A 24,442-nucleotide genomic window follows, 5' to 3' on the forward strand; every position below is an offset into this window, starting at 1 on the left:
GAACGAATTATTTTCGTCTAGCGGGGCACCACTGTACTTGTGAGAAGTCTCACTGATTTCAGTGAAACACACTTTAAATAAAGGCTGCAATTCCTAAGCACATTTACCTGGAAGTGACAAATAAACAAAAATTCAAGAGTGTGTTGATGTTCTCCCCAAGTCTGAAAAACAAGAAAGATTTCTCTGGGCATTATCTTCTTCCATTTTTGAATAGAAGAATGGCTATCATGGACAACTTTATTCTGGTAGGTCATGTACCAAGCAGTCTATTCACTGGTCAGTGTGAGTTCTTTAGCTAGATATGGGCATAAGACATCCTCAATGGCATTTATTCGTGTGGGAACCATACTGCAAAAAGAAACTCTTGCTTTTGTATTGTGGCAAATATTTCAGCACAACAGATGGCATCCACTGCTGTCCCTCCACTGATGGAAGGCATGTCAGCAAAACAGGGATTTAGGCAATTTTCAATTAGTCCCCTCCCTTCTGCTACCTACCTATGCTTCCCTAAATCTGTTCTGAAGGGCTAGGGGTATCCCCCTAATAAGATTTTTTAGTTTGGGGATCACTGAAAATTGGCTCCATTCCTCTCCTGCTAACAGATGAGCATAGCATTGTTAACACTCAATCAATACATATTTTGGTACATGAATTTTACATGCAAATAGAAGTTAGACTTGGGTATGAAACACATATTTTTACATAAAGCTATGTCAAATAGTATCATATGGTCCTAACAAAACCAAAGCCCATGAGCTTTTGTAGGACCAAGCTTTAGCTACTATGATTGTGTATGAATATGCATTAAGCTGAACGGAAGCAATAGATTGTGTTTGAGCATAACACCAAGCCAGAGTTCGTTTTAACCATTTACCAAGCCATGCATTTTGTTCACAATTGATACCATGGATTGTTTGGTGTAATTTTGGTTTGTTGGCCACTCTGCTGCCTCTGCAGTGGTCAAGGAATGGCATGGCCTTCACATTATTGGCTCTCTTACTACTACCTAGCTACAAAAATGGGGCAGGAACATACTTGTTACACCTCATGCCAAACACAAACGATAAACTTTCCCTCCCTTCCCTAATTCTTCAGAATGCCCTACACATTTCTAAATCCTTCCCTCTCAACCTTCCTGAATAAAATAATTTCTTGCTGCAAGGTGTCTCCCTGCAGTCCTATGGCCATTTCTTTGAAATTTGTTAGCCACCCCAAAAAATGACTGATGATAATGGAAGGGATGCATATACTACTCCAGTGGATACTCAATCATCCAACACCAGCTCTGAAAGAACGACCCACCCAGCTTTACCAATCACACAGTAAACACAAAAGACTCTTGCCCAATTTCTGCCTCCACAGAGACCTTCTTAGCTGTGAATGAAACACCTAACTCCCCAATCATAAGCAGTGTAAGATGGACTCTTTCCACAGACATCAACATACCCCAAACCACCAACCTCTGTTTCATACCTGAACACACCGTAGTTTTCGCTCCATAGGACGCACTGGACCATAGGGCGCACCTCATTTTTAGAGGAGTAAACAGCTCATTTTTTAAGGATCAGCTAAAAGTTTTGCAGCTTTTTTTGCAAAGGGTAAAGCCCTGGTTGTTGTTTTTAGGATCAGCTAAAAGTTTTGCAGCTTTTTTTACAAAGGGAAAAGCCCTGGGTTTTTTTTTGAGGATCAGCTAAATGTTTTGCAGCTTTTTTGCAAAGGGGGAAAAGCAAAGCTCCTTTTGCAAAGGGGGAAAAGCAAAGAGGAAAAGCCCCATTTTTATGGGGTTCAACTCACATTTCTGAAAAATCTTAAGGAAAGGGAGCCTTTTCTACTGTTTCCAGACAGATAATCTAATCAGCCAGTCACATGTCCTGGGGAAACAAACAACCTTCCTCTGCAGCACATTCAACAAAGGAGGGCGGGGCTGAAAGGGAGCCAGGACTCTTATCTCTCTCCCGACCTCTTGCTGATCAGCTGCTGAGCGGGGTCCTTTCAAAACCCATTTTTCTCTTTGTAAAATAAAAAGCACAATCTGCTTTTGGTCCCTGGGCAATTTAGCTCCAGGGACCACCATTCGCTCCATAAGACGCACAGATATTTCCCCTTACTTTTTAGGAGGAAAAAGGTGCATCTTATGGAGCGAAAAATACGGTATTTGAAGTCAGCTCCCAACTTTCTAAAAACCAATTCCTGACTCCCAACTCCTGCCAGACTTATCTATGCGGCCAAGGTCTGCATTATGTCTAGCTTTCTTACCTGTAGTTAGAGCCCTGGATGGTGGTTGCTCTTCTTCCTTTCATATCTTGGAAACTAAGGAAGGTGATGAACCAGTCCTCAAAAGATTGTAGGAAATACACAGGCAATTCATCAGCCCTCTTGGTCCCATTGCACAGTTCCTCTGAGGCATCTGACAGCACATTCAGGCTGATATAGCAGTTGTTTCTGGTACTGTCCCCACCAGCCTCTTTGTCCTCTTGATGTTTGTACATGGCTACCATGATAATGGCACTCACTGAAGCTTTGCCAGCAAAGATGCATGTCCAAAAATTCCAGGAGCAGGAGAGAAGATCTGCGGCCCGTATTGGCCACCAATGCTGCCGACTGCCCAGTAGCCAAGGGTGGCATCTGTCTAGGAGTGAGGCTAGTTTATTGTAGAACATCATAGTGCATGGTTCTACCCCAGAGTCCTTATTGTGAGTGGTGAGATTTTTTTTAAGCTTTTAAGAGTGTTCATCTTTGCACAGCACTGATGAATGCAACAACTGAACCCTTTCAAGGACATTTCTTTGGACAGCTGGCTAAGTATCGCCTCACTGCAGTTCATATTCTATAGTTCCCTTTTGCACTTTTCTTCATGTGTCAACAAAAATCCCTCCCTTTCTTGTCCTTTGCTTCTGTAACACCAGCTACTACTATTCTGCAGCAGCAAAGCTGAGATATTGCTAATGCAGCTGACACACATAAACAACATCTTTCCTTCCAAGGGAATAACAGTGTCTTTATATATTTTTTTAAAAACACTCTCCCCAATAATTGCTATCACACGTTGTTTACAATCTTCAAACCTTGGTACTGGTATGATTACTCTGAGTGAGCAATCATCCTTGGACTGCCTGAGTCCATGGTGATAGCATGATACTGACCAAAGGGGGACTTCAGAGAGCTAAGTGCTGAAGGGTCATGAGCGTTTCCCAGAAGCAGAACTGCCAAAAGCACATAAATGGGGAAAAACAAAGGTCATTGCTATAGACAGGATTTTTGTGAAGCCGCATTTGTCTTTAACATTGGGGTAAGATGCTAAGAACAAAGGAATGCTTTCAACATGTGCTCTTGGATACATGCTAGTAAAAAAATGGCATACATTTTCTCATTGCAAAGTGGAGCTAGGTTGGCAGGATGGAAAGGAACAGCTTGTCATGGCATAGGTGGGGGGGAACCCTAATGCTAGGCAGAGGAGGGAGGGAGGAAAGAGCTGGAAAACTGCCAGTGAGATTCACTGGGCTGCATGAGCATTTTCTAACAACTCTTACCCCCTGTGGGTGGCTGGGGTAGAAGGCTGGAACAAAAAGGATTAACCTAGGACAGCCAAGTTTGGCTGCAATGACGAACACAGTTAAAGCAAGCAGAGAATCATGAGCCAGCTTCAAACCATGGTTCCATATTCTAGTTTCCTGGTTGTATATAAGCCATAGTTAGCTGGTTGGGGAGGGTTTGGATATACAAACTACAGTTAAGTTAAACAAACAAACTGTGGTTTAGTGTTAGGTCTGAACAAGGCCTTGTGTGAAATTGTGACTGCTATGCAGTGATGCCAAGAACTAAACTGTATCTTTAACATACTGCTGTAAGTATTCATGTCAAAAGATAACTGTTAATAAAAAAAGACAAAGGATGTTTGCATATGTGCATATCTCACATTTTAGCCAATGTAGTCAAGCATTTTCTTTGTGCTTGCATCTGCACAAGAATTTTTGCGACTTTCATATGCTGTTTATGATAAGTACAGGCTGAATTCTACAACCCCCTGAACACTCCAGACTATTTCTGAAAATCCACCTACAGTTCAGAATTGGTTCAAGAGTGGGTAATACTTCTTATCACAGCAATCCATGTGGTTTGGCCCTCTTAGAGCACGTCATACAATTAGTAAGAAGTTCTCAGAATGCACTTCAACTTTTAGATGCCAAAACATCCCCTATTTTCTCACTTTTCTTTAATCAGGATTTTTTTTTCTTCCATCAGGATCTCTTGAAGACTTCTTGGTCACAGAAGTATCCTAATAACTTTTATATCTGTGATTTAAGGAAACAAACCATTTATTTCTGACTGCTAGTAGAAATTCTCCATTACCAAATCAAAAACTGATGAGGGTGGGAAAGGGTAACATGACTCCTATAGCCCAGCGTTCAGTTCCATGCAATTTGTTACTTAGGCTGCCTATGCCAATCTGCATTATGAGTTAATATGCTACAATTTTTGATCCCATTTTTGGGCTATTCCAGCAGTTGAGGACATCCTGCACTCCACAATTTTCCAAGTGTCAGAGTTCCTTGCAGTGTGTTTTATCAAATATCCATAAATATAAAAGTTAGTCAAACCGAAGTACAGAAAATTTATTCAACCTACGGTATATTAACCCTAGTGTGAAATATAAGCCAGTGCTCATTTATCAAATCAAAGATAAGCAAATTAAAAATAATAAACCACAACCAAAGTGCTGTCTCTATTCACATGATAATATTTTCTATAGCTGAGTTTCCCCCTTCTACTTATTTAACTTGAAATAATGCTTAATGCATGGTGAAATGCAGTAGGGGGAAAATATCAGTATTTTAAAAGGTGCAAAACTCCTTAGATGAAGCAAAAAGTTGTAAATTTTATCAGATAAAATGTATTACCGGTATTTAAGATACTAAAAATGACTTGAGGGCAGATTACTGGGTTATGGGAGGTATGTCAGTGCACCAAGATTCTTATGATTAGATGGCACTTCTGCTTTATAAAAAAATAAGTCTTAGTATATGCTCCAGATAAAGCAGGGGTCAGCAACCTTTTTCAGACCATGTAGTGGGCCAGACTATTATTGGGGGGGGGATGAACGAATTCCTATGCCCCACAAATAACCCGGAGATGCATTTTAAATAGAAAGACACATTCTACTCATGTAAAAACACGCTGATTCATGGGCCGGGTTGAGAAGGCGACTGGATCGCATCCGGCCCCCAGGCCTTTGGTTGCCTACCGCTGAGATAAAGGAACCTCAAGCTCCATTTGCATATCAGGATCCAGGAGGTCTAAGAAATCCAGGCTACAGAAGTCATTACTAAGCCTGCAATGCTAACTCTATGCCATGCAATGCATTGATTTTTTTTTTTTTTTTGTTTCGGAGAGAATACCGTATGAAATGTAAGAGATAACTGCAAAACACAACGGCCAAGAGTTAGAGCTCCCATATAGTATCAGGAGAAGCACAAGCACCAGAAGACAAAGAACAACCATGCATCATGAGGACTGAGCACTCGTAGAGGTTTCACTCCACTGATAAATATTAACTGACTACAGGGAGAAGGGGAAGACAGCAGCAAGCACACTGAGCAAAGAACTCACACAAGAAATACTGTAGTCACTACAGCCCACATAATAATACAGTAAGAAATAGCTGGTCAGCTAGCTGGTCTTGTTCCAAGTGCTGGTGCAGCTGTAATCTTCTAAAGACACCAACAGAATGGGGACGCCATACAAATCGGGGGGGGGGGGCAGCTGACAGAGCAAGTGGCATAGCACAATACACTAGTAGAGAAATATATGGTAATGAGCCCACAGAGAAGGGAATTTACCTCTGGATATGCAGGAATCCTGTTTATCACCAGGCAACTGCAGCTTTTGAGAAACTAGCCTTCTACTCTCAAGTTCTTTTAGTATCTATGAAGACCTAAAAACTTTATAGCATAACTATCAACAGACTAAAAACAAAACCAAGGTATTTGGTTGTTAAACTGTACTTCTGGAAAGAAAAGGTGCTGTCTATGGAAGACAGGCAATATGAAAGCAAAACCATTATTTTGCAAAGCTATAGTATCAGATTGCCCTCTGGTGGTTAGAAGCATGTGTTAATCACATGTAAAATACATATATGGCTCGTTCATTAACATCTAAGGTAAAGGATGCAACTGAGATACCGTTTTTCACAATAAGGATGAAGGAGGAATTTGTTCCCTATTTTTCCGATCTTCCTTTTGGCTCAGAATGCAATCATACATTCCTCTGGATTGAAATCTGTGTGTTTTGTGGGGAAGTGCATGTAAAATGCATCAACATCATCCTGATTTTTAAGTCTGCAAGAAACGGGGATGGAATGAACCTATGATTGAAGACCAGTGACAGTGAAACAAAATGGATTTAGGCTAGTCCATTCCTAGTCTGGTTCACCTCTCACAAAATGTTCAAATGGTTTCAATTAGAATGGAAACCCGAAAAGCACAAGGCACTGGATAGCTCAGTTGGTTAGAACATGTTGCTGATAACACCAAGATCTCAGGGTTCAATCTTCATATGGGACAGCTGCATATTCCTGCACTGCAGGAGGTTGGACTAGATCAGGGTTTCCCAAACTTGGGTCTCTATCAGTTTTTGGACTGCAACTCCCATCATCCCTAGCTAGCAGTACCAGTGGTCAGGGATGATGGGAATTGTAGTCCAAAAACTGATGGAAACCTAAGTTTGGGAAACCCTGGACTTGATAGTCCTCAGGGTCCCTTCCAATTCTATGATTCTATGAAAACCAACCTCACTCTCACTTATGTTGTTCAAAATACAACCACAACTGAACATTCAAATACAAAATGAATTCCATTTGGAAAAGTTACAAGCAACTGAAAATTATGGCAAACATGGGGGGGGGGGGAAACCTCCTAAAATATTTCTCTTTTAGCATAAGTGAAATGCTCATTAAGACAAGGTTTTTACTCACTCAAAATGTGCGGTATAAAGATTTTTATGCAATAAAATCTACAGCATTTGAGAGTAATAATTGCTGTGTCTAAAGGAGATACAGATAACACTCAAATCCAAAATGTGTTTTTTGGGGGGCTGTTACTGACACTGTCAAGCAAAGTGTATGCAGGGCCTTAATTATCTTGTGAATTACTACTTGCCTTCTGGAGACCTTTGCTACAGCTTTGACATACTGCTAGAAGCAGAGTTTCCTGTATCTGCTGTCCTTCCAACCTGACTCCTTTTTCACCTCTCCCCCTCAAACAACTGAGAGACAGACAGTATGCTACAAAACTGAGCAATGTCCAATAAGAAGTCCATTTGGGTTTAAGGGTAATTACTCCCAGATAAAGAGTGTACAGGATTACAATCCAAGGCATTTATAGCTCTGAGGCTGTAATCCCAAGTATACTTGCCTGGAGCAGCTATTATTTTGAAATAAATGTGCTTTGGATTTTTCTGTACATTTCATAAATATGTGCAAATAGGGCAGTTGTATAGGATAAGTTATACAATGCATTTTTGTTGTTCAAGAAGATAAACATGTTTACAGCGGAAAGGAGCAACCAAGCATACTAAGACTCAAATTCTAGACTTTAAGAAAGCCGATTTCAGAAAACTTAGGGAAACGCTGGGTGTGATCCCATGGTCAGTAATACTAAAAGGAAAGGGAGTTCATGATGGATGGGTGTTTGTTAAAAGGGAGATATTAAAAGCACAACTTCAAGCAGTACCAATGAGACGAAAACATGGAAGGTGCCTAAAGAAGCCAGGGTGGCTATCTAAAGAACTTTTAACTGATTCAAGATTTAAAAGGGATATGTACAAAAAATGGAAAAGGGGGGAAGTCACCAGAGAGAAATTCAAACAAATAGCCAGCACATGTAGAGACAAAGTCAGAAAAGCTAAAGCACAGAATGAACTCAGGCTTGCTAGAGAGGTTAAAAGCAATAAAAAGGGCTTTTATGGATATGTCTATAGCAAAAGGAAGAACAATGAAACAGTGGGGTCACTTAGAGGAGAAGATGGTGAAATGCGAACAGGAGACAGAGAAAGGGCAGAACTCCTCAATGCCTTCTTTGCCTCAGTCTTCTCCAAAAAAGAAAACAATGCCCAACCTGAAGAATATGGAGCAGATGATTCAGCAGGGGAAAAACAGCCCAGAATAAGTAAGGAGGTAGTACAAGAATACTTGGCTGGTTTAGATGTATTCAAGTCTCCAGGGCCAGATGAACAACATCCAAGAGTATTAAAAGAACTGGCAGAAGTGATTTCAGAACCACTGGCAGTAATCTTTAAGAATTCCTGGAGAACAGGCGAAGTCCCAGCAGACTGGAGGAGGGCAAATGTTGTCCCTATTTTCAAAAGGGGGGAAAGAGAAGGCCCCAACAATTACTGCCCAGTCAGCCTGACATCAATACCAGGAAAGATTCTAGAGCATATCATTAAGCAAATGGTCTGTGAGCACCTAGAAAGGAACACTGTGATCACTAAAAGTCAGCATGGGTTTCTGAAAAATAAGTCATGTCAGACCAATCTGATCTCATTTTTTGACAGAATTACAAGCCTGGTAGATGAAGGGAATGCTGTGGATATAGCCTATCTTGATTTCAGCAAGGCCTTTGACAAGGTGCCCCATGATATTCTTGTAAAGAAGCTGGTAAAATGTGGGCTAGACAATGCTACCATTCAGTGGATTTGTAACTGGCTGACTGACTGAACCCAAAGGGTACTCATTAACGGCTCCTCTTCATCCTGGAGAGAAGTGACTAGTGGGGTGCCACAGGGTTCTGTCTTGGACCCAGTCTTATTCAACATCTTTATCAATGACTTGGATGATGGGCTTGAGGGCATCCTGATCAAGTTTGCAGATGACACCAAATTGGGAGGGGTGGCTAATACCCCAGAGGACAGGATCACACTTCAAAATGACCTTAACAGATTAGAGAACTGGGCCAAAGCAAACAAGATGAATTTTAACAAGGAGAAATGTAAAGTACTACACTTGGGCAAAAAATAAAATAAAAAATGAAAGGCACAAATACAGGATGGGTGACACCTGGCTTGAGAGCAGTACATGTGAAAAGGAGTCTTGGTAGACCATAAACTTGACATGAGTCAACAGTGTGATGCAGCAGCTAAAAAAGCCAATGCAATTCTGGGCTGCATCAATAGGAGTATAGCATCTAGATCAAGGGAAGTAATAGTACCACTGTATTCCGCTCTGGTCAGACCTCACCTGGAATACTGTGTCCAGTTCTGGGCACCACAGTTCAATGAGGATACTGGCAAGCTGGAACGTGTCCAGAGGAGGGCAACCAAAATGGTCAAAGGCCTGGAAATGATGCCTTATGAGGAACGGCTTAGGGAGCTGGGTATGTTTAGCCTGGAGAAGAGAAGGTTAAGGGGTGATATGATAGCCATGTTTAAATATATAAAAGGATGTCATATAGAGGAGGGAGAAAAGTTGTTTTCTGCTGCTTCAGAGAAGCGGACACAGGGCAATGGATTCAAACTACAAGAAAGAAGATTCCACCAAACATTAGGAAGAACTTCCTGACAGTAAGAGCTGTTCAACAGTGGAATTTGTTGCCAAGGAGTGTGGTGGAGTCTCCTTCTTTGGAGGTCTTTAAGCGGAGGCTTGACAGCCATCTGTCAGGAATGCTTTGGTGGTGTTTCCTGCTTGGCAGGGGGTTGGACTGGATGGCCCTTGTGGTCTCTTCCAACTCTATGATTCTAGGTTTGATAAGAAGGCAAGTATTGCCTATCTTTCCATTTGTCCTAGAATTTCCATTACTGCCAGAAAAAAACACCCAACCATACATGGCTTCCAAGTTATCTCTAACCCACTGTTTAAGTATTAAAAGACTATATATGACACACTGCTAATTGTTTACAATTAAGAGGTGACATCCTAAGACAGGCATCAATGGCACATCACTCAATAACGGAAACAGGCACACATAGCCAGCATTCAAATTAAGTGCATTTACTGCCATCACATTATTTATGATACAAGCCAAGGCAAGTAAAGTCTATGTTTATGCAAATATCAATACAGAACTAAAAGTTATCTCTCCCTTGAGTAAGCACCATGCAATGATGGAACAGAATACAAAATATCAAGCAACAAATTATCAATATATTGAGCCAATATATTTCCTCTGCTTGCCATCCACAAAAAAACCCATTTGCAAGATAAGGAACAATGCACTATAATATAACTGGGATAATAAATAAAAATATAAATAAGTAAATAAAAATATAAAAATGCAATAAAAAGCAACAGTCAAAAGTCCGCAAGAGTCCACCAGAAGGTTTGAATACACTGGAGCCTTATTTGCCCCTACGGGTTCCCATTGTTGCGCCCGGTGAGAAAACATGGAAGCAGAAAAGACCTGAGGCTGCTGGCTTCAGAGAGAGAAAGATTTAATTTCTGCATGCAGAGGTACTTCGGTGTTTAGATAGCCAAGCAAGTACAAAACTAGTCAATTTTCAGACAGTTCTTATAGACAGTTCTCTGGCTCTCTTCCCACCCCAGAAAACTTCCTCTTGTCCATATAAGGAACATTTCCTGTTGTACATATAAGGCAAATGACATTTAGCCAGAGTTGGTTCATGCGCACTCCAGCAAGGCCACCCTATCTCTTGACCTAGGCAACAGTTCCTCTCTGCAAGGACAGCTACAGTACTCTCTGTGTAAGGTCTACTGTTATCTCCAGACACTTAGTAATCATTTGCCAGTGCAATGTAGATCAGAGTTCACAGCTTTACAGAGCAGTTTCATACAGAAAAGCTTAAGAAGTTCTTTTATACTTAATACATTCACTGGACTAACAATACATTCAGGTGAATATATATAGGAGAACCTGATAAACACACATTATGGGTACAATCCACAAACCCTATGGGCTGTGCAATATCTAGCTTGCACATATGACGGGGCAGCCAGAGTTTAAATGGTTGTGGTAGAAGAGATGCAAACTTTTTTTAGATAACACTTCCACCCTGTATAGCGTATTGTAAGTTACAAGGGGAATGACATAACATATAGCTTATATTCTCCACAAATCTTCATACACAAGACTACAAAATCTGAAATATTTTAGTCATGGAGAATGATCATACAGTTTAGACATAAGAGATTTCTTTTGTAAGCAAAATTTACTGGAGTGCAAATAGTCAACAGCAATATTTATTTGAATCACGCATTTCAAATATGCATACAGTTCCTGTATTTTCTTGACAAACTTTTACAGTATTCAAGGAAGTTAATGGTCTCTTACTCAAAACCGAGCAAACACCACTGGTGCCAATTATTGAGATCTTATAAGGCTGCACCACTGAATCAAACTGAGAAAGGGATAATTTTGAGGAAGCTATTCCTTACTATCAGCACATTAGCCCTATTCAGTGATGTTCCTATCATGCAATTAGCAATCATGTAAGAGGAAGTGGGGCTGTCCACTAGTCCTGTCTCTGTATCTTCACCCCCAACCTCTCCCTTGTTGTAAGCGCATTGGTGGCAAGATTGCAAAGGGAAAGCCTATTAAGCACATGCAAGCTCCATACATGATAAGGGTCTCAGTTGATGGGGAAAGGCTACATGTGTTAGGTGGGACAGATGCTCCCTCTACAGAGATATCCTCAATGTGTTGACGTGAGGCTGCAGAGAATGTGAATGTGCAGGGGAGAGGCCAAAAGCCACAACACACGTCAACTCTTCACACAATAGCTAATCTCATTATAGGAAAACAAATGAACAGGATACTGTTTCGTAAATATATTATCTACATATGATTAATTTATATTTTGTTTCTATGGTACTATTCTCTTCCTTTTTTTGACAGTTTATGTGTCTGCTTTAAATTCTGCAGCTCAGACTATAAAGTTGTTATAAAAATCAGTAAAACATACTCCTGCTGATAAAATATTTTACACAAACAAATTCCAGATGCTTGGGTGCTGAAGTAGATTAATGAAAAACAGCTAGCTCTATAAGCCATTGCTTTATAGCACAGTATCAAGGTCTACGAAACCAATGGCAGAGCTTTTCTCAAGAAGCTCTACACCATGAGTAAATATGAATTGCTGGTTTTTTTGCAGGTGATACCTACATCAGCTCATTAGTTCTAATAAGCGTCTGCTTCATACTTGGCTTCAAAACACGACAGCTAACCTGAAAAACAACAACATTTTAAATGCTATTTTTAGAAAAGATTGAAGAGAAAAATAGGAGTTGATTAAACTTTTCTGCAATCTTAATGAACAGGCCAAGCAAGAAACTTCAATGTAGGGCGAGTGAGAATGTCAAACATAGGCCTGCAATAAACAACCAATTTGTTAGGAAATGACTTACCAGTTTTACAAGAAGCATTCTGATATGAAATATGTTGGGCTTCCATATATTAGATGGAAATATGCACTAAATATTTTAGCAAAATAAATAAATAAAATCGTAATAGGACAGTCTGCCACAATGCGGCATAAAGTTTTACTCATTTTTCAGAATGAATTATTTTCCTATGTCCAATGTGAATAAATCTGCTGCTCATCATGACAAAGAGTTTCATGGGTTGTTTCTGAACTTCCTTTCCCACTTTTGAGTTTGTCATGTTCTAGTATTAAGGGGGCTAAATTCATTTTATATGGGTTTTTAATTGTCCTTAGCCATTGTGTCTATGTGGGTATATTTTGCTAATGCTTTTATAACTGGTTTTGCTAATTTTGGATGTAGTTGTCTCTGTAAATATGGGCAGTATACAAATGCAATTATTGTTGTTTAGTTAGTTAGTTATTTAATTCAAAATGCATCTGTAAATCTCCCACCAGCTTCTGAATAACTGAAACTACTGCATGGCAGTTAATTTTTAACTCATTTCCTGATTTCAATGAGGGTCAAGAGAAAGTATCACAATAAAATAAACAAAGGATCACAACCGTACAGCTACTGTGTGGCATCCTCTCTGTAAGACAAGAGAAGAATTCAAGCCACCCCTGTACTTTGAAAGTAAGCCCCCTTCTACTGGCACCTAATGCAGAAGATGGAAAGCAAGGATGGGCAAGATGTTCAGCTAGTGCAGAGGCAACCCTCTCCCAATCCTTAATCATCGGTAATGATCATAATGCGAACATGGAAGCCTCCTTCAGGAAGTCCACTCTCAAGTTTCCTCCACTAGCTTTAAAACCATGCTTAAGGCTTTTGTAGCAGCATTAACCTTTTAAATTTGGTTACATCTCTTAGTCTGGTTTAGAGCTCTTCAATGCTGCTAATCTTTTTTATACTGTACTACAGTTTCACCTATTATGTTACTGTTTTAATATAAACTATAAGCTATAAGTGTATTTTAACTGACTTTATATGTTCTTGTGTAGGTTGCCCTAACAATTTTAATGAAGAGCAGTACAAAAATATCTATAATTAATAAAATGACAAACTATTTAGCACTTGATTCCCCCCCTTGAGATCATAACACTGGACACTATTGGACTTCCTTCTATATCACAAGTATTCATGCCATATATAAATGACAGAAGCCATTAACAACAACAAAAAAAACCCAGATACATACCATTGGGGTATCTGGACTGGAAAATGGAGAAGCACCATAGGATCTGTTCTCTTTATCAAAGGAATCATCATTGTTCTGTGATGCAAATTTCTCTTTAAGAGCTTCTGCTATTAAAGCTGCTGGATCCCACTGTGATGCATTTCTTTTTTTTGTTTTGGGTAGAGGTGTACCTCCTGGTGATCTGGAAAGAGAGCCAAAATGTTTACAATCTTCAGTCAAAGATGCTGCTTCTCCAACATAGTAAATGCATGCAGTACTAATTGCCACCCTCTTCAGTCCTGTGACCCTCCACAGATAGAAGGCTTTTTTTTAAATTCCAGGGAGGCTTCTGACAATACAACTAGGAAAGAGAAAACTTTCATGTATTCCCTCTCCCCTTCAACCACCAAAGCCTTCACAAATCTGCTTCAGAGGATTGGGGTACTGTTCAGAATAGCATGGGAAGTGGCACAAGAAGAGGTGTATCTGGGAAAGTTGTTTTCTTCCCTGTTTGACAGACAGGATCAAAGCGCTGGATCAAAGCGCTTTATGTAAGCAAAGGGTCACTTTGAAAAGAATCAATGCAAAGTCAATTCTGGGTATGCTGCTGTACACTTGACACTATGTGCAGCTGGCATAGTAAGTGGGGAAGAGAGTTAAAGAACTCATTGAGTCCACTGTAGATCCTTTCCCATGAGTTCAGCTGCATGTGAGAGAGCATGAAGTAGGCACTTGAACTTTTCATATAAAACTGGTAACCAATTCTTCATCTATGACTGGGGAACTGACACCAAGACGTATTGAACTACATGACAAGTAGGCACCTTCACAACAGCACAACCTCGTGCAAATTTATGTGATGTGCTGATGCATTCAGGTATCAAATGCATGCATTTGCTATCATGTACCTCATTCTTGATTTCAGTTCATTTTCAGATCCAAAAAAAGACTCCTTAGGGGGGAAAGGAAGCTAGCCTGTTATGGCTATTATTCGAATTCAACAAATTGTAGAACATATACTTTTAGCTTTTGATTTTATTGATCTTCCTTTTTTTAAAAAAAACTGTTTTTAACATTGATTTTTGTTGACCATCTTGATGTGATTTTTATCATCTTTGTAAACCGCTTTGAGGTTGTACAGTCGTACCTTGGTTCTTGAATGCCTTGGTACATGTACATTTTGGCTCCCAAATGCTGAAAACCTGGAATTAAGTGTTCCGGTTTTTGAACATTTTTCAAAAGCCAAATGTCCAACACAACTTCCGCTTGAGTGCAGGAAGCTCCTGGAGCCAATCGGAAGCTGCGCCTTGGTTTTCGAACAGGTAATTCCAGAATGGATTACCTTCGAGAACCAAGGTGCAACTGTATTTAGAGTTAAGTTGTATACACAATTTGTTAAATAAAAATAAATACATTATATGGCAAAAATGTTTTGTAGCAGCTATAATGAACTATCAGGAGAGGTTTCAATGCCATGTCCTCTGTCACCCACTCAGCAGAACAGGGAAAGGAAGGAAGGTTATGAGCACCAACTTAGATTTCCAGGGGAAATAATTTTGCTGTTCAGTGTGAGTTCTTTGCACAATTTATGTATTCACTCATCAGTCGAAGTGCATTCAAGCAGGAGTGGGCACTGGCAGCAGCTAGGCACCTGTGCATATAACACCAGTTTCAGGCACTCTTAAATAACTTCTAAGATGGAAGATGTTGACCGTATTTTATATTCATGATTTTATCTTCAAATGCATATTCTGCTCAACATACCTCTCAACTGCTCTTAGTTTGATCTTATTTATATCCTTCAGAACATCCATCATAGTGGGAAGAGCTTCTTCCTTCTGCCAACCTGTACTATCTGTAGTATTTCTTATCTTACTTGAAGCCCGACGTTGTTTAATAAGCTCAATGGTTGAATTACGGGAATCAAAATTAGATAGCGGTACAGCTGGACATGGTGGTGGCGGCGGTGGAGGAACAGCAATGTGAGAACTTGGGACTGGTGTAGAAGTCACTCCTGGCTGTGGGAGAGCATTAAAGGCCATGTTTGAGGAATTCACAATGCCTGAACCTATTAAACAATTAAAGAGGTGTTATTGGAATAGGGAACTATAATGTTGATATGACAATGACATGAAGGTCCTTTGATGCACTTTTTAAAAATTAATTTTATTGATTAATTTAATTTAGCAAAAAAGAACATCTTAATCCAACTGTTGGTGTAAAACGTTACAAAATAAAGTTTCACATACAACATTATCTTGTCTATGTTTTGTTTTTTGTATCTTAAATGATTCCCTATCAAAAAGGAAAGTAAAAAATAAAATACACACACATACACATATATATACATATGTTCATATACACATAATAATAAATATATCTATAAGAAGCTTAACTTGTATTTCCTAAAAAAAAAAAAAAATCCCACAAATCCGACTTCCTGTCAAATCCCTTTGCATCTACCTTTCTTAATGCAGAATGTAGCCCAAACGATAAACCTTCATATATATATTCTCCAGTACATTCTTACAACCTTATACATCCATAATTTCCCAACTCGTTATCCTTCATTTATCACTCAAAAGCTGGCATGGAAGCAAAGCTATTACTGTATTTTTGCATATATCTCATATATATCCCATTTCCCCACAAATTTCTGCTTAGAATTTCCTCTAAGATTGTTAGTTAATAGAGCCATTTCAGTGAATTCTTGTAGTTTGCTCTGCCATTCTGAAATTTTTGGCAGTTCCTGATCTTTCCAACCTTTTGCTACCAATATTCTGGCCGCTGCTATTGCATACAGAAACACTTCTTTGATGCACTTTTAACACTATCTGCAAAGTCTAGCAAGAGTTGTCTTCCATGGAACAATAGAAGACACCAAGGAACAAAATCATACTACCTTGAAAGGTTCTTTTAAAAAGATTATTCAACAGACGAATCATTATACTACACTGGTTCTGGACCAGGGAGACCTGGATTCAGATCACTGTTCAGCAATGACAACTACTGAGTGACTCTCTCTTAACTTAGCTTTCCTCAGAAATATTGCAAGGGTAAAATGGAATATTATAAATACAGTGGTGCCCTGCTAGACGAATGCGTCGCTAGACGAAAAACTCGCTAGACGAAGGCATTCGTCTAGCGGGAGGCTGCCCCGCAAGACGAAAAAGTCTATGGGGCTGCCTTGCTAGACAAAAAAACCGCTAGACGAAAAAATTCGTAGAACGAATTATTTTCGTCTAGCGGGGCACCACTGTAGTGCCATGAATTCCATGGAGAAATAATTGGATAAAAATATGGTAAATAAACTATATTGGACAACCCCCCACCACTAAAGTCACTCACAGTCCTTCTTTAGTTTAAGATTTCAGACATCACTATTACACCTTTTCAAGCACATTACTATAGTTATAAGGGCTAAAAGAAAATTTTATTTGTTAAAGTGTTTATCATCCTCACTTCTAAATGGCTGAATCCTGAAGAATATAGTAACATTTTCAGCTGGTATGGTACAATGGTAAAATATGGGCAATGCAGAGCCCCAACTTTCATTTACATAATTAATGAATATTTTACAATACACAACAGCCAGGACTCCCCCTTTTTTGCTTGAACAGTAGACCTCTATACTATTTCACAATCTGCTTTTGATCTTTCCCTCAATCTGAAAAGAAGTTTACCAGGCAACATTGCAGGGGCACGGGGAAGAGTGCTGTTCCCTTCTAGGAATATATAGAAATAATTGTGAGTTCTTTGGATTCAGGCAAAATTCCCAATAACTCTCCTATCTAGTTTGTTGACCAGACTTCTATTTCTAATATATGTTATTTCATTTTCGCTTGCCTACAGTAAATATCTAATTTTTAAACATATGTATACTGTGTGCAGGACAATGAAATATCAAGACAGTTTTCTATATAAATGTTGCTATGAGATGGCAGTGTGATTGGACATTATGAAGAGAAGGAGACATGCATGGACAAATGTATCAAGAATCACAAAGACGGGCTTACATGGTTGATCATTTCCTGATCTAGGCACTGCCACAATTGCTGCAATCTGTGCACGAAGATGAGCTAATTCATTCTCAAGAGCAGAAATTTTTTTGAACGCATCTTCATTCACAACAGTTAATTTTTGCATACTTCCTTTTGTAGCAACCGGCACAACTCCTCTCCATTCATCAAATCTAGAAAATACCAATGTATAGATTTATAAGTGAACAGAGGAAACACTTTAAAAGCCAAAATTATTACTGTAAAGAGATATACAAACATATTCATCTGACCATGACATAGAACTCAATATTAGGTGCTATGCAGCACAATTCTATACATGTCTACTTAGGAGTACCTCTGTGTTTTATGGGCATTTCTCTCAGGCGCCGAAGAATGCAGTTGTACTCACATCCTGCTTGTTCACTTCCCATAAGCATCTGGTTGGCCACTGAGAGAACCGGATGCTGGACCTCGGTGGGCCACTGGCCTGATTCAGTAGGTTCATCTTATATTCTTAAAAGTCTACTTGTACAAAGTGCTTCTATTACAAATTGGGCAATCTTCTTCTCTCAATAAAATCCCCCATGCCACTGTTCTGGGCGGGCCTCCTGACATTCAAGAGAGGCATTTCTCAGTGGGTGGGCACAAGGAAAGGGAATGAGAAAGCCACCATCCTCATCTTTCCTCACTCTCCATTCTCAGGATACAACCCGTTACTGAGAAATATTAATATGACTGCAAAAGCTTGGATAATTTTTTAAATAAAAAATCAAATGCTGATTGTTATTGTCTCTCAAGTATGGAAAGCAGTAGCTAAGAAACACTGAGACAATTCCATTATAAAACATACAGTTATTCTAAAGACATGTCAGTTTTACTTACCTAAATCTAGCATATGGTTCTCTTTCATTTTCTGCCATCCACAAGACATCAGCAAGAGATGGTGTAACAGAGCTACTAGAAATACTTTGCTCAGATGTCAAAGAATTCAAACTCTGGATTACCTAAGGCAGCAGGAGAAATATTATTAAGAGTGTATAATTGTATATCAGTATTTTTTAAAATAAAAATATCAAGCATCCACTAGTTCTAGTATTTTAATGAATTATTTCTCTGTTTAGTGAGTGGTGCAGGAGGACCATGTTGCTGTCCTGTCCGATATCCTATCAGCTATTTGCCAAGCAGCAGAATAAGCTTTTGAGAACAAGAACAGACAAATCAGCCACCAATTATGCCACTGTGGGTTGCCTGCCTCTGTGTGTCAATATGTGATAGGCAGAGGCTCACCACATGGATCAAACCTCAAGGGCAAAGAGAAGTGACACATGGTATCACCTGATCTGCATGGCAAGCCACTGTACACAAATGGCAAGAAGCAGCCTCCAACTTGACAACTCTTTATTGCCCTCTTTGGTAGCAATGCCATACTTGCAACCACTTTTTTACTTCTTGTCTTTATCTTTGAAAATTCTAATCATCCATTAAGATGAGGTAAACTAGAACTGTCAACAGCAAGGTTATTCCTATTGTTTCAAGAGGTTTGGAGGCACTACCACCATAACTCTTCTGAATGTCCCCAAAGCCAACACTTAGGTAGGAGAGAGCACAATTCTCTCAATTCGTTTTCAGGAGCACAGTTACAGCACCATCTTTTAGCTGAATTGCAATGGCTAGCAGCTAGTATTGAGTACTTTCCCCCCAAAGTACTACAGCATAGATGATCTCATGGTCTCCAAAATCATTTGGCTTTGGACTCCCAAATACTTCTTTTTCATATTCATAGCATAGATATATTTCAGATTTTCCCTTCCCTTTATCCATTTCCCCCCTTAATTCTCAGTGCTGGATAATAAAAAATTCTACCATAACACAAAATACATTTCTATTACCAATTTCCAAATCCTAAACAGCACGATTCCAGTAGAATTCATTTAGGGATGCCTGCTGTTTGTTCCCTACATTATTATATGCCACACAGAACATGATTTTAAATAAGGTATTAAAATTGTATTAATCTTACACGGTGCAATAACCCCTATACCTGAAACTGAGGCCTTGGACAAGGAGTTAACGAAAGATACTTCCCCAGTCTGCGAACGAAACTTCGGGCAGATCCATACTTTTTTCTTTCCCATGTCCAGGACACCTAAGAATCAAGCAATCCTCTTCAAGTTAAATAAGAATATTTTAAAAACAGCTGTCAACCAATTAAATAACTTTTGTTGCTTTGTCATCTATCTTTTAGCCAATAAAATGTATGTGCACATTACCAAAACCTTAAGATAGATGCATTTTTTAGGAATTAAAAAAGTGTAGGCTGGTTTCCAACTTAGTAACAGATGCAAACACTTACTGTTTGGGCAAATAAAGGTGATTGTTACTGTGTAGGATTTTAAGGTAAACACCAATCATCAATTTTAATCATACTTTTAGTAAAAATAATAATAATGGGGGAGGGGGGGTTCCCCAGGAATGCTTCAGTTGGAAACTGTTTCCATAAACTGATTGACATCTGATTCAGCATGTTTATTTAACCTGCTACATTAATTTATGTATTGTATCTCTCAAAAAGCCATGGCTGGATGGTTGTGTGGGAGTCTGTTGAAGCTAAGTTCTTTAAAGACAGAGGTCCTCTGGTTGGGTCAAGACAACATGGGGTTGGGGGGGGTTAAACTCCCATCCCGAAAAGTCTTGCGGAATGAATTAATTTCGTCTTGCGAGGCACCACTGTATTATGTATTTTGATGTTAGCCACCCTGAGCCCGGTTCTGGCACGGGAGGGCAGGATATAAATATTATTATTATTATTATTATTATTATTATTATTATTATTATTACTATTTCAGTAGTCAAAAAGTACTTGACGTGTAATAATGGGGTTGGGGTGGAGAGATTCAATAAAGCACACTGACAGTGCAATCCTGTGCTTGTCTACTCAAAGGGAGGTTATACCAAGTTCAAGGAGGTTTCCCATGTAAGTAACACCTAGACTATTGAAATGCACTCTACATTGGGGATCCCTTAAAGACATCCAGAGATGTCTTTTAACCAGCTAGTGGCAAATTCTGACACTGTATTGATAGGTGCACCTGCACTGTCTTAACACCTATTCTGCATGATCTGTATTGGCTGCCAGTGTGATGTAGTGGTTAAGAGCGGTAGACTCGTAATCTGGGGAACCGGGTTCGTGTCTCCACTCCTCCACATGCAGCTGCTGGGTGACCTTGAGCTAGTCACACTTCTCTGAAGTCTCTCAGCCCCACTCACCTCACAGAGTGTTTGTTGTGGGGGAGGAAGGGAAAGGAGAATGTTAGCCGCTTTGAGACTCCTTCGGGTAGTGAAAAGCGGGATATCAAATCCAAACTCTTCTTCTTCTGTATGTTAGCAGGCACAGTTAAGGTGCCAGTGTTGACTTTTAAAGCTTCAAATGACCTGCAACCTTGTTATACTTCCTCCCATACCAACCAGCTATACAGTGATGTGGGATAGGAACTTGTCTGTTGCAGTGTAGCACCATGAGTGTAGAATTCTCTTCTCCTGAAGGCACAGATGGCAACATCCTTGCTGGGAGTCAACAGCCAAATTAAAATTAAAAATTAAAATACACTTGTTTTCCTGGGCCTTTGGTTTTACTCTGCACCAACATGTTTGACTGATGATTGTTTTTATTAGCAATTTAACTTTATTATTCTTTTATGTTATATGAGGCTGTTACATTATGTGGGAAACCGCCCTGTGTTAACCATGTGTGGTGAAGGACAGTCTAGAAATTTCATTAACAAAAATAAATAGCACATGAAGTTATCAAAAGGTACAGTGTAGAACTGTAGAACTTACAAAAAGATAACTGCTTGCAAAAAACACTTATTTGCTAAATTTTATTACATAATATGTCCTGTGTTGCATATACTGCAACTTATTTTCATTGCTTATACTTTATTTTAAACATTTTTACGTATGCCACCAATAACTTTGGTTACAGGGTGGCATAGAAATATCATTAATCATCATCATGTATGGAAGACTCCCAAGATAGAAAAGAAATAAAAAAGCGAAGGAAAAGGACACAGGAGAACGTTTCTGATAGCGCAGAAATGTGAAGCTAGCCATGCAGTAAAGTTGCTATGGAAGAAGCCAATACTTACATACTTCATAAGCACTATTAAGGAAAAAAGAAAAATGTTGATGATCTTACTGCATAGTTTCTTGAGATGGCACATAACTGTTGGAAGTGTGCTCCTGAAGAGGTGTTTGAAGGAAGATGGGATGCAATCACATGAGCAAAGGCATTAAGACAAACTTCACACCTCTGTATAAGCTGTAAAAAGAAAAATGTAATAAAAAGGGCAATCTGTGCAAATCCAAGAATCTATAATCAACCCAAACATTCTAGATTCTCAGTCAGCAGGGTAGGGAAGCAAACAAACAGAAAAGAGTCAACTCTTCTTCAGAAAGAAGACAGGATAGGAGGGGAAAACTTCATGTCATCCCTGGGAAGGAAGAACCTTCCAGCTTTTTGGCTTTACCTTCTAGAGAAAAGCATGGTAGCTCTAGTCATGGTGGCTGTGCTCTGCCTTCACAATCAGAGGCTCTATTCTTCTGAATACCCCTCTGCTATTTGGTGCACTACCCTCCTGATTGAGAACAGAAAGTTGGACTCACTTTGTTCTTCAGGTCAGCAGGGAGTAGAAGAGAGAGGCAAACTCACATTATATAGATAAGTCAGATTATTGAGAGTGGTTTATGTTTGTCTTCCATGCTATTTATTATAGCCTTTTTTGTTGTTAAGGACATTGTTGGACTCCTGATTCTTGTCCCTTATGATGTTCTTCTTTACTACTATGTTATTGGTGATAAATGCAGTTCTAAGCACTTTCAGTGCTGAAATCAAGTCTGAAATTGCAAGACTCTTCCTCTCCAGGAAGGACATACCGGTACAAGTTTCTCTCTCAATCATTCACCTGTCTTCCTGCTCCACTCCTCCACACTCACCAGAAGAACACTTCATGGTGAATCCAACATTCCAGTTTCTTTCCAAGATGAAACTACCATAACTGCAGCTCCCAGCAAGTAATAAAATGACAGGAGTAACCCACCTACAACATTTGCTAAAACGAAATCACTAATGAACCAGACATTATGATGTCTGTAATCTGCCACTTTCAATAACATCAAGGCAGATATAACTATATAAATGATAGAATTCAAATGTTAGGTTATTATGGTGTAGGGCAGCATTTAACCTACTTTTAAATGAAATGTGCATATTCAGGCTCCTATGGTGCTGAGGAGAAAACACTCACTTCTGCTTTCATTATCAAATACTACCTAGCACGAGAGCAATTGTTTTCATGGAAAATGCTACTATCAATTATGAGGCAATCAATTAAGATCAATGCAACTGTGGACAGTTGCCACTGTCCTCAACTCCAAAGGAAGACTCTCATCCTCTCATCATGTTCCCTAGACGCTGATGATAAGCATAAAGAATGGAGTCATGGAACATTGTGAAAATTGTATACCTCTAACTCTGTTTTAATACAAAACTTCCATAAAATATCCCCACTCCTGAGCTTGTCAATAATATTTGCTTACCAGTTCTGGTGGCACGCCATAATATTCCAGCAGTTGTCTTAAGAGATTCAGTACAAGAGACATAGTACAAAGCACTTGAATTAACTCAGGTGCCAGTTAAAAATTACTGTTGCACATGCCAGAGGGGCTCAGCAAATATTTGCTACAGCTGCAAAGAGAACAGTTTATTTCACAATTAGGGTAAAACTACAAACTCAGTTTACTTATACATCCACATGAAATATTTATAAATGCAATGTAAAAGCACAATTAGTTAGAAGGATTGTTATAAATTATTATTAGAAATAATTGAATCATTGAATTGTAGAGTACTTCCCCCCCAAACTCGAGCTTGATCCTTAGTATGTGTTTCCAGAAGCAGTATTAATATTCAAAAGGAACACACCTCTCTCACACAACTAAAAAACATTGCCACACTTTTATAGCCAAGAGAATGAACCACAATTTCTCAAACCCCCCCCCCCTTAGCTCAAGAGGCAGCTGATGTTTAACACAACCACCATTTCATCAACAGCTCAAACTGTGAATTGTAGAGTTGGAAGGGACTCCCAAGCGTCGTCTAGTCCAACCCTCTGCAACGCAGCAACCTCAACCCGCGCTCCCGGATCCAATCTGAAACCAACCTGGACCCTGCTCAGCTTTGCAAATGTGCGAGCAGTTTTATTGCTGCACCATTCGGAGGGTCACGTTTCTACGGAAGAAAGGGAAAGGGACGGTCGTGCGTTTAGAGACGGAAGGAAACGACTTTTTTGTAAACCAAGACCAAGTACCACCCTGGAAATATGATTAAACCGTGATATAAACACATTGAAAACAAAAAAAGTATTAACTGAATGAGAAGCTGTTACCAGGACGAACAAACCTCCTGCAGCTTTTGCAGAGACCTTACCAATGTGACAGGAAGAAGGGAGAGTGTTGCGAGAGGTCTCAAGCAGCGGAGCCCCTTTTCCTCCCTCTTTCATTGCAGCAGCTGAGGGGTCAGGAAGGGGAGTGTTACCATTCCGTGAGGTTGGTGGCGGGTTGCTTTTTTATTTTTTTTTGCACCCCCTCGTTTGTCTCTCTACAGGCCCGCTTCCTATCGGCCGGGGAGGGAGCTAGCCCACAACACGCGTGGAGAGCCAACCCCGCCCCAACGGTCCTCTTCAGCCGTTGAGGAGGGGTTGCTTTCATACGACTTTCCCAAACCGTCGGGTAAAGCAGGACGCTGAACGAATCCCGGCCCGCAGCACGAGCGCAGCGCGCGGAGACCGGAGGGGAAACTCACCCGCCACCGCGAGACTTCTCACTCTCACACACACACAC

The 24,442-nt window shown here is 39.7% G+C and overlaps 1 protein-coding gene across 3 annotated transcripts; it reads right to left on the reverse strand.

Moving 5' to 3' along the window:
• Positions 1 to 11,138: 11,138 nt before the first annotated feature.
• On the reverse strand, positions 11,139 to 24,442 carry MTFR2 (mitochondrial fission regulator 2). 3 transcript variants are annotated; one of them, XM_033143845.1, is made up of 9 exons: positions 24,405 to 24,442; positions 23,141 to 23,288; positions 21,741 to 21,863; positions 19,587 to 19,691; positions 18,428 to 18,549; positions 17,561 to 17,736; positions 15,309 to 15,612; positions 13,566 to 13,746; positions 11,139 to 12,172 (listed from the first exon to the last, which is right to left on the reverse strand). In XM_033143845.1, the coding sequence occupies exons 2-9, from the start codon at positions 23,201 to 23,203 to the stop codon at positions 12,107 to 12,109; spliced, it is 1,140 nt and encodes a 379-aa protein (XP_032999736.1). In that variant the 5' UTR covers positions 23,204 to 23,288; positions 24,405 to 24,442; the 3' UTR covers positions 11,139 to 12,106. The 3 variants fall into 3 exon arrangements, with proteins under 3 accessions (XP_032999736.1, XP_032999738.1, XP_032999737.1); XM_033143847.1 differs by lacking the exon at positions 24,405 to 24,442 and adding an exon at positions 24,030 to 24,051; XM_033143846.1 differs by lacking the exon at positions 24,405 to 24,442 and adding an exon at positions 23,764 to 23,788.

This window comes from Lacerta agilis, chromosome 3 (assembly GCF_009819535.1).
Source record: "Lacerta agilis isolate rLacAgi1 chromosome 3, rLacAgi1.pri, whole genome shotgun sequence".
In the NCBI taxonomy this organism is placed as follows: domain Eukaryota; kingdom Metazoa; phylum Chordata; class Lepidosauria; order Squamata; family Lacertidae; genus Lacerta; species Lacerta agilis.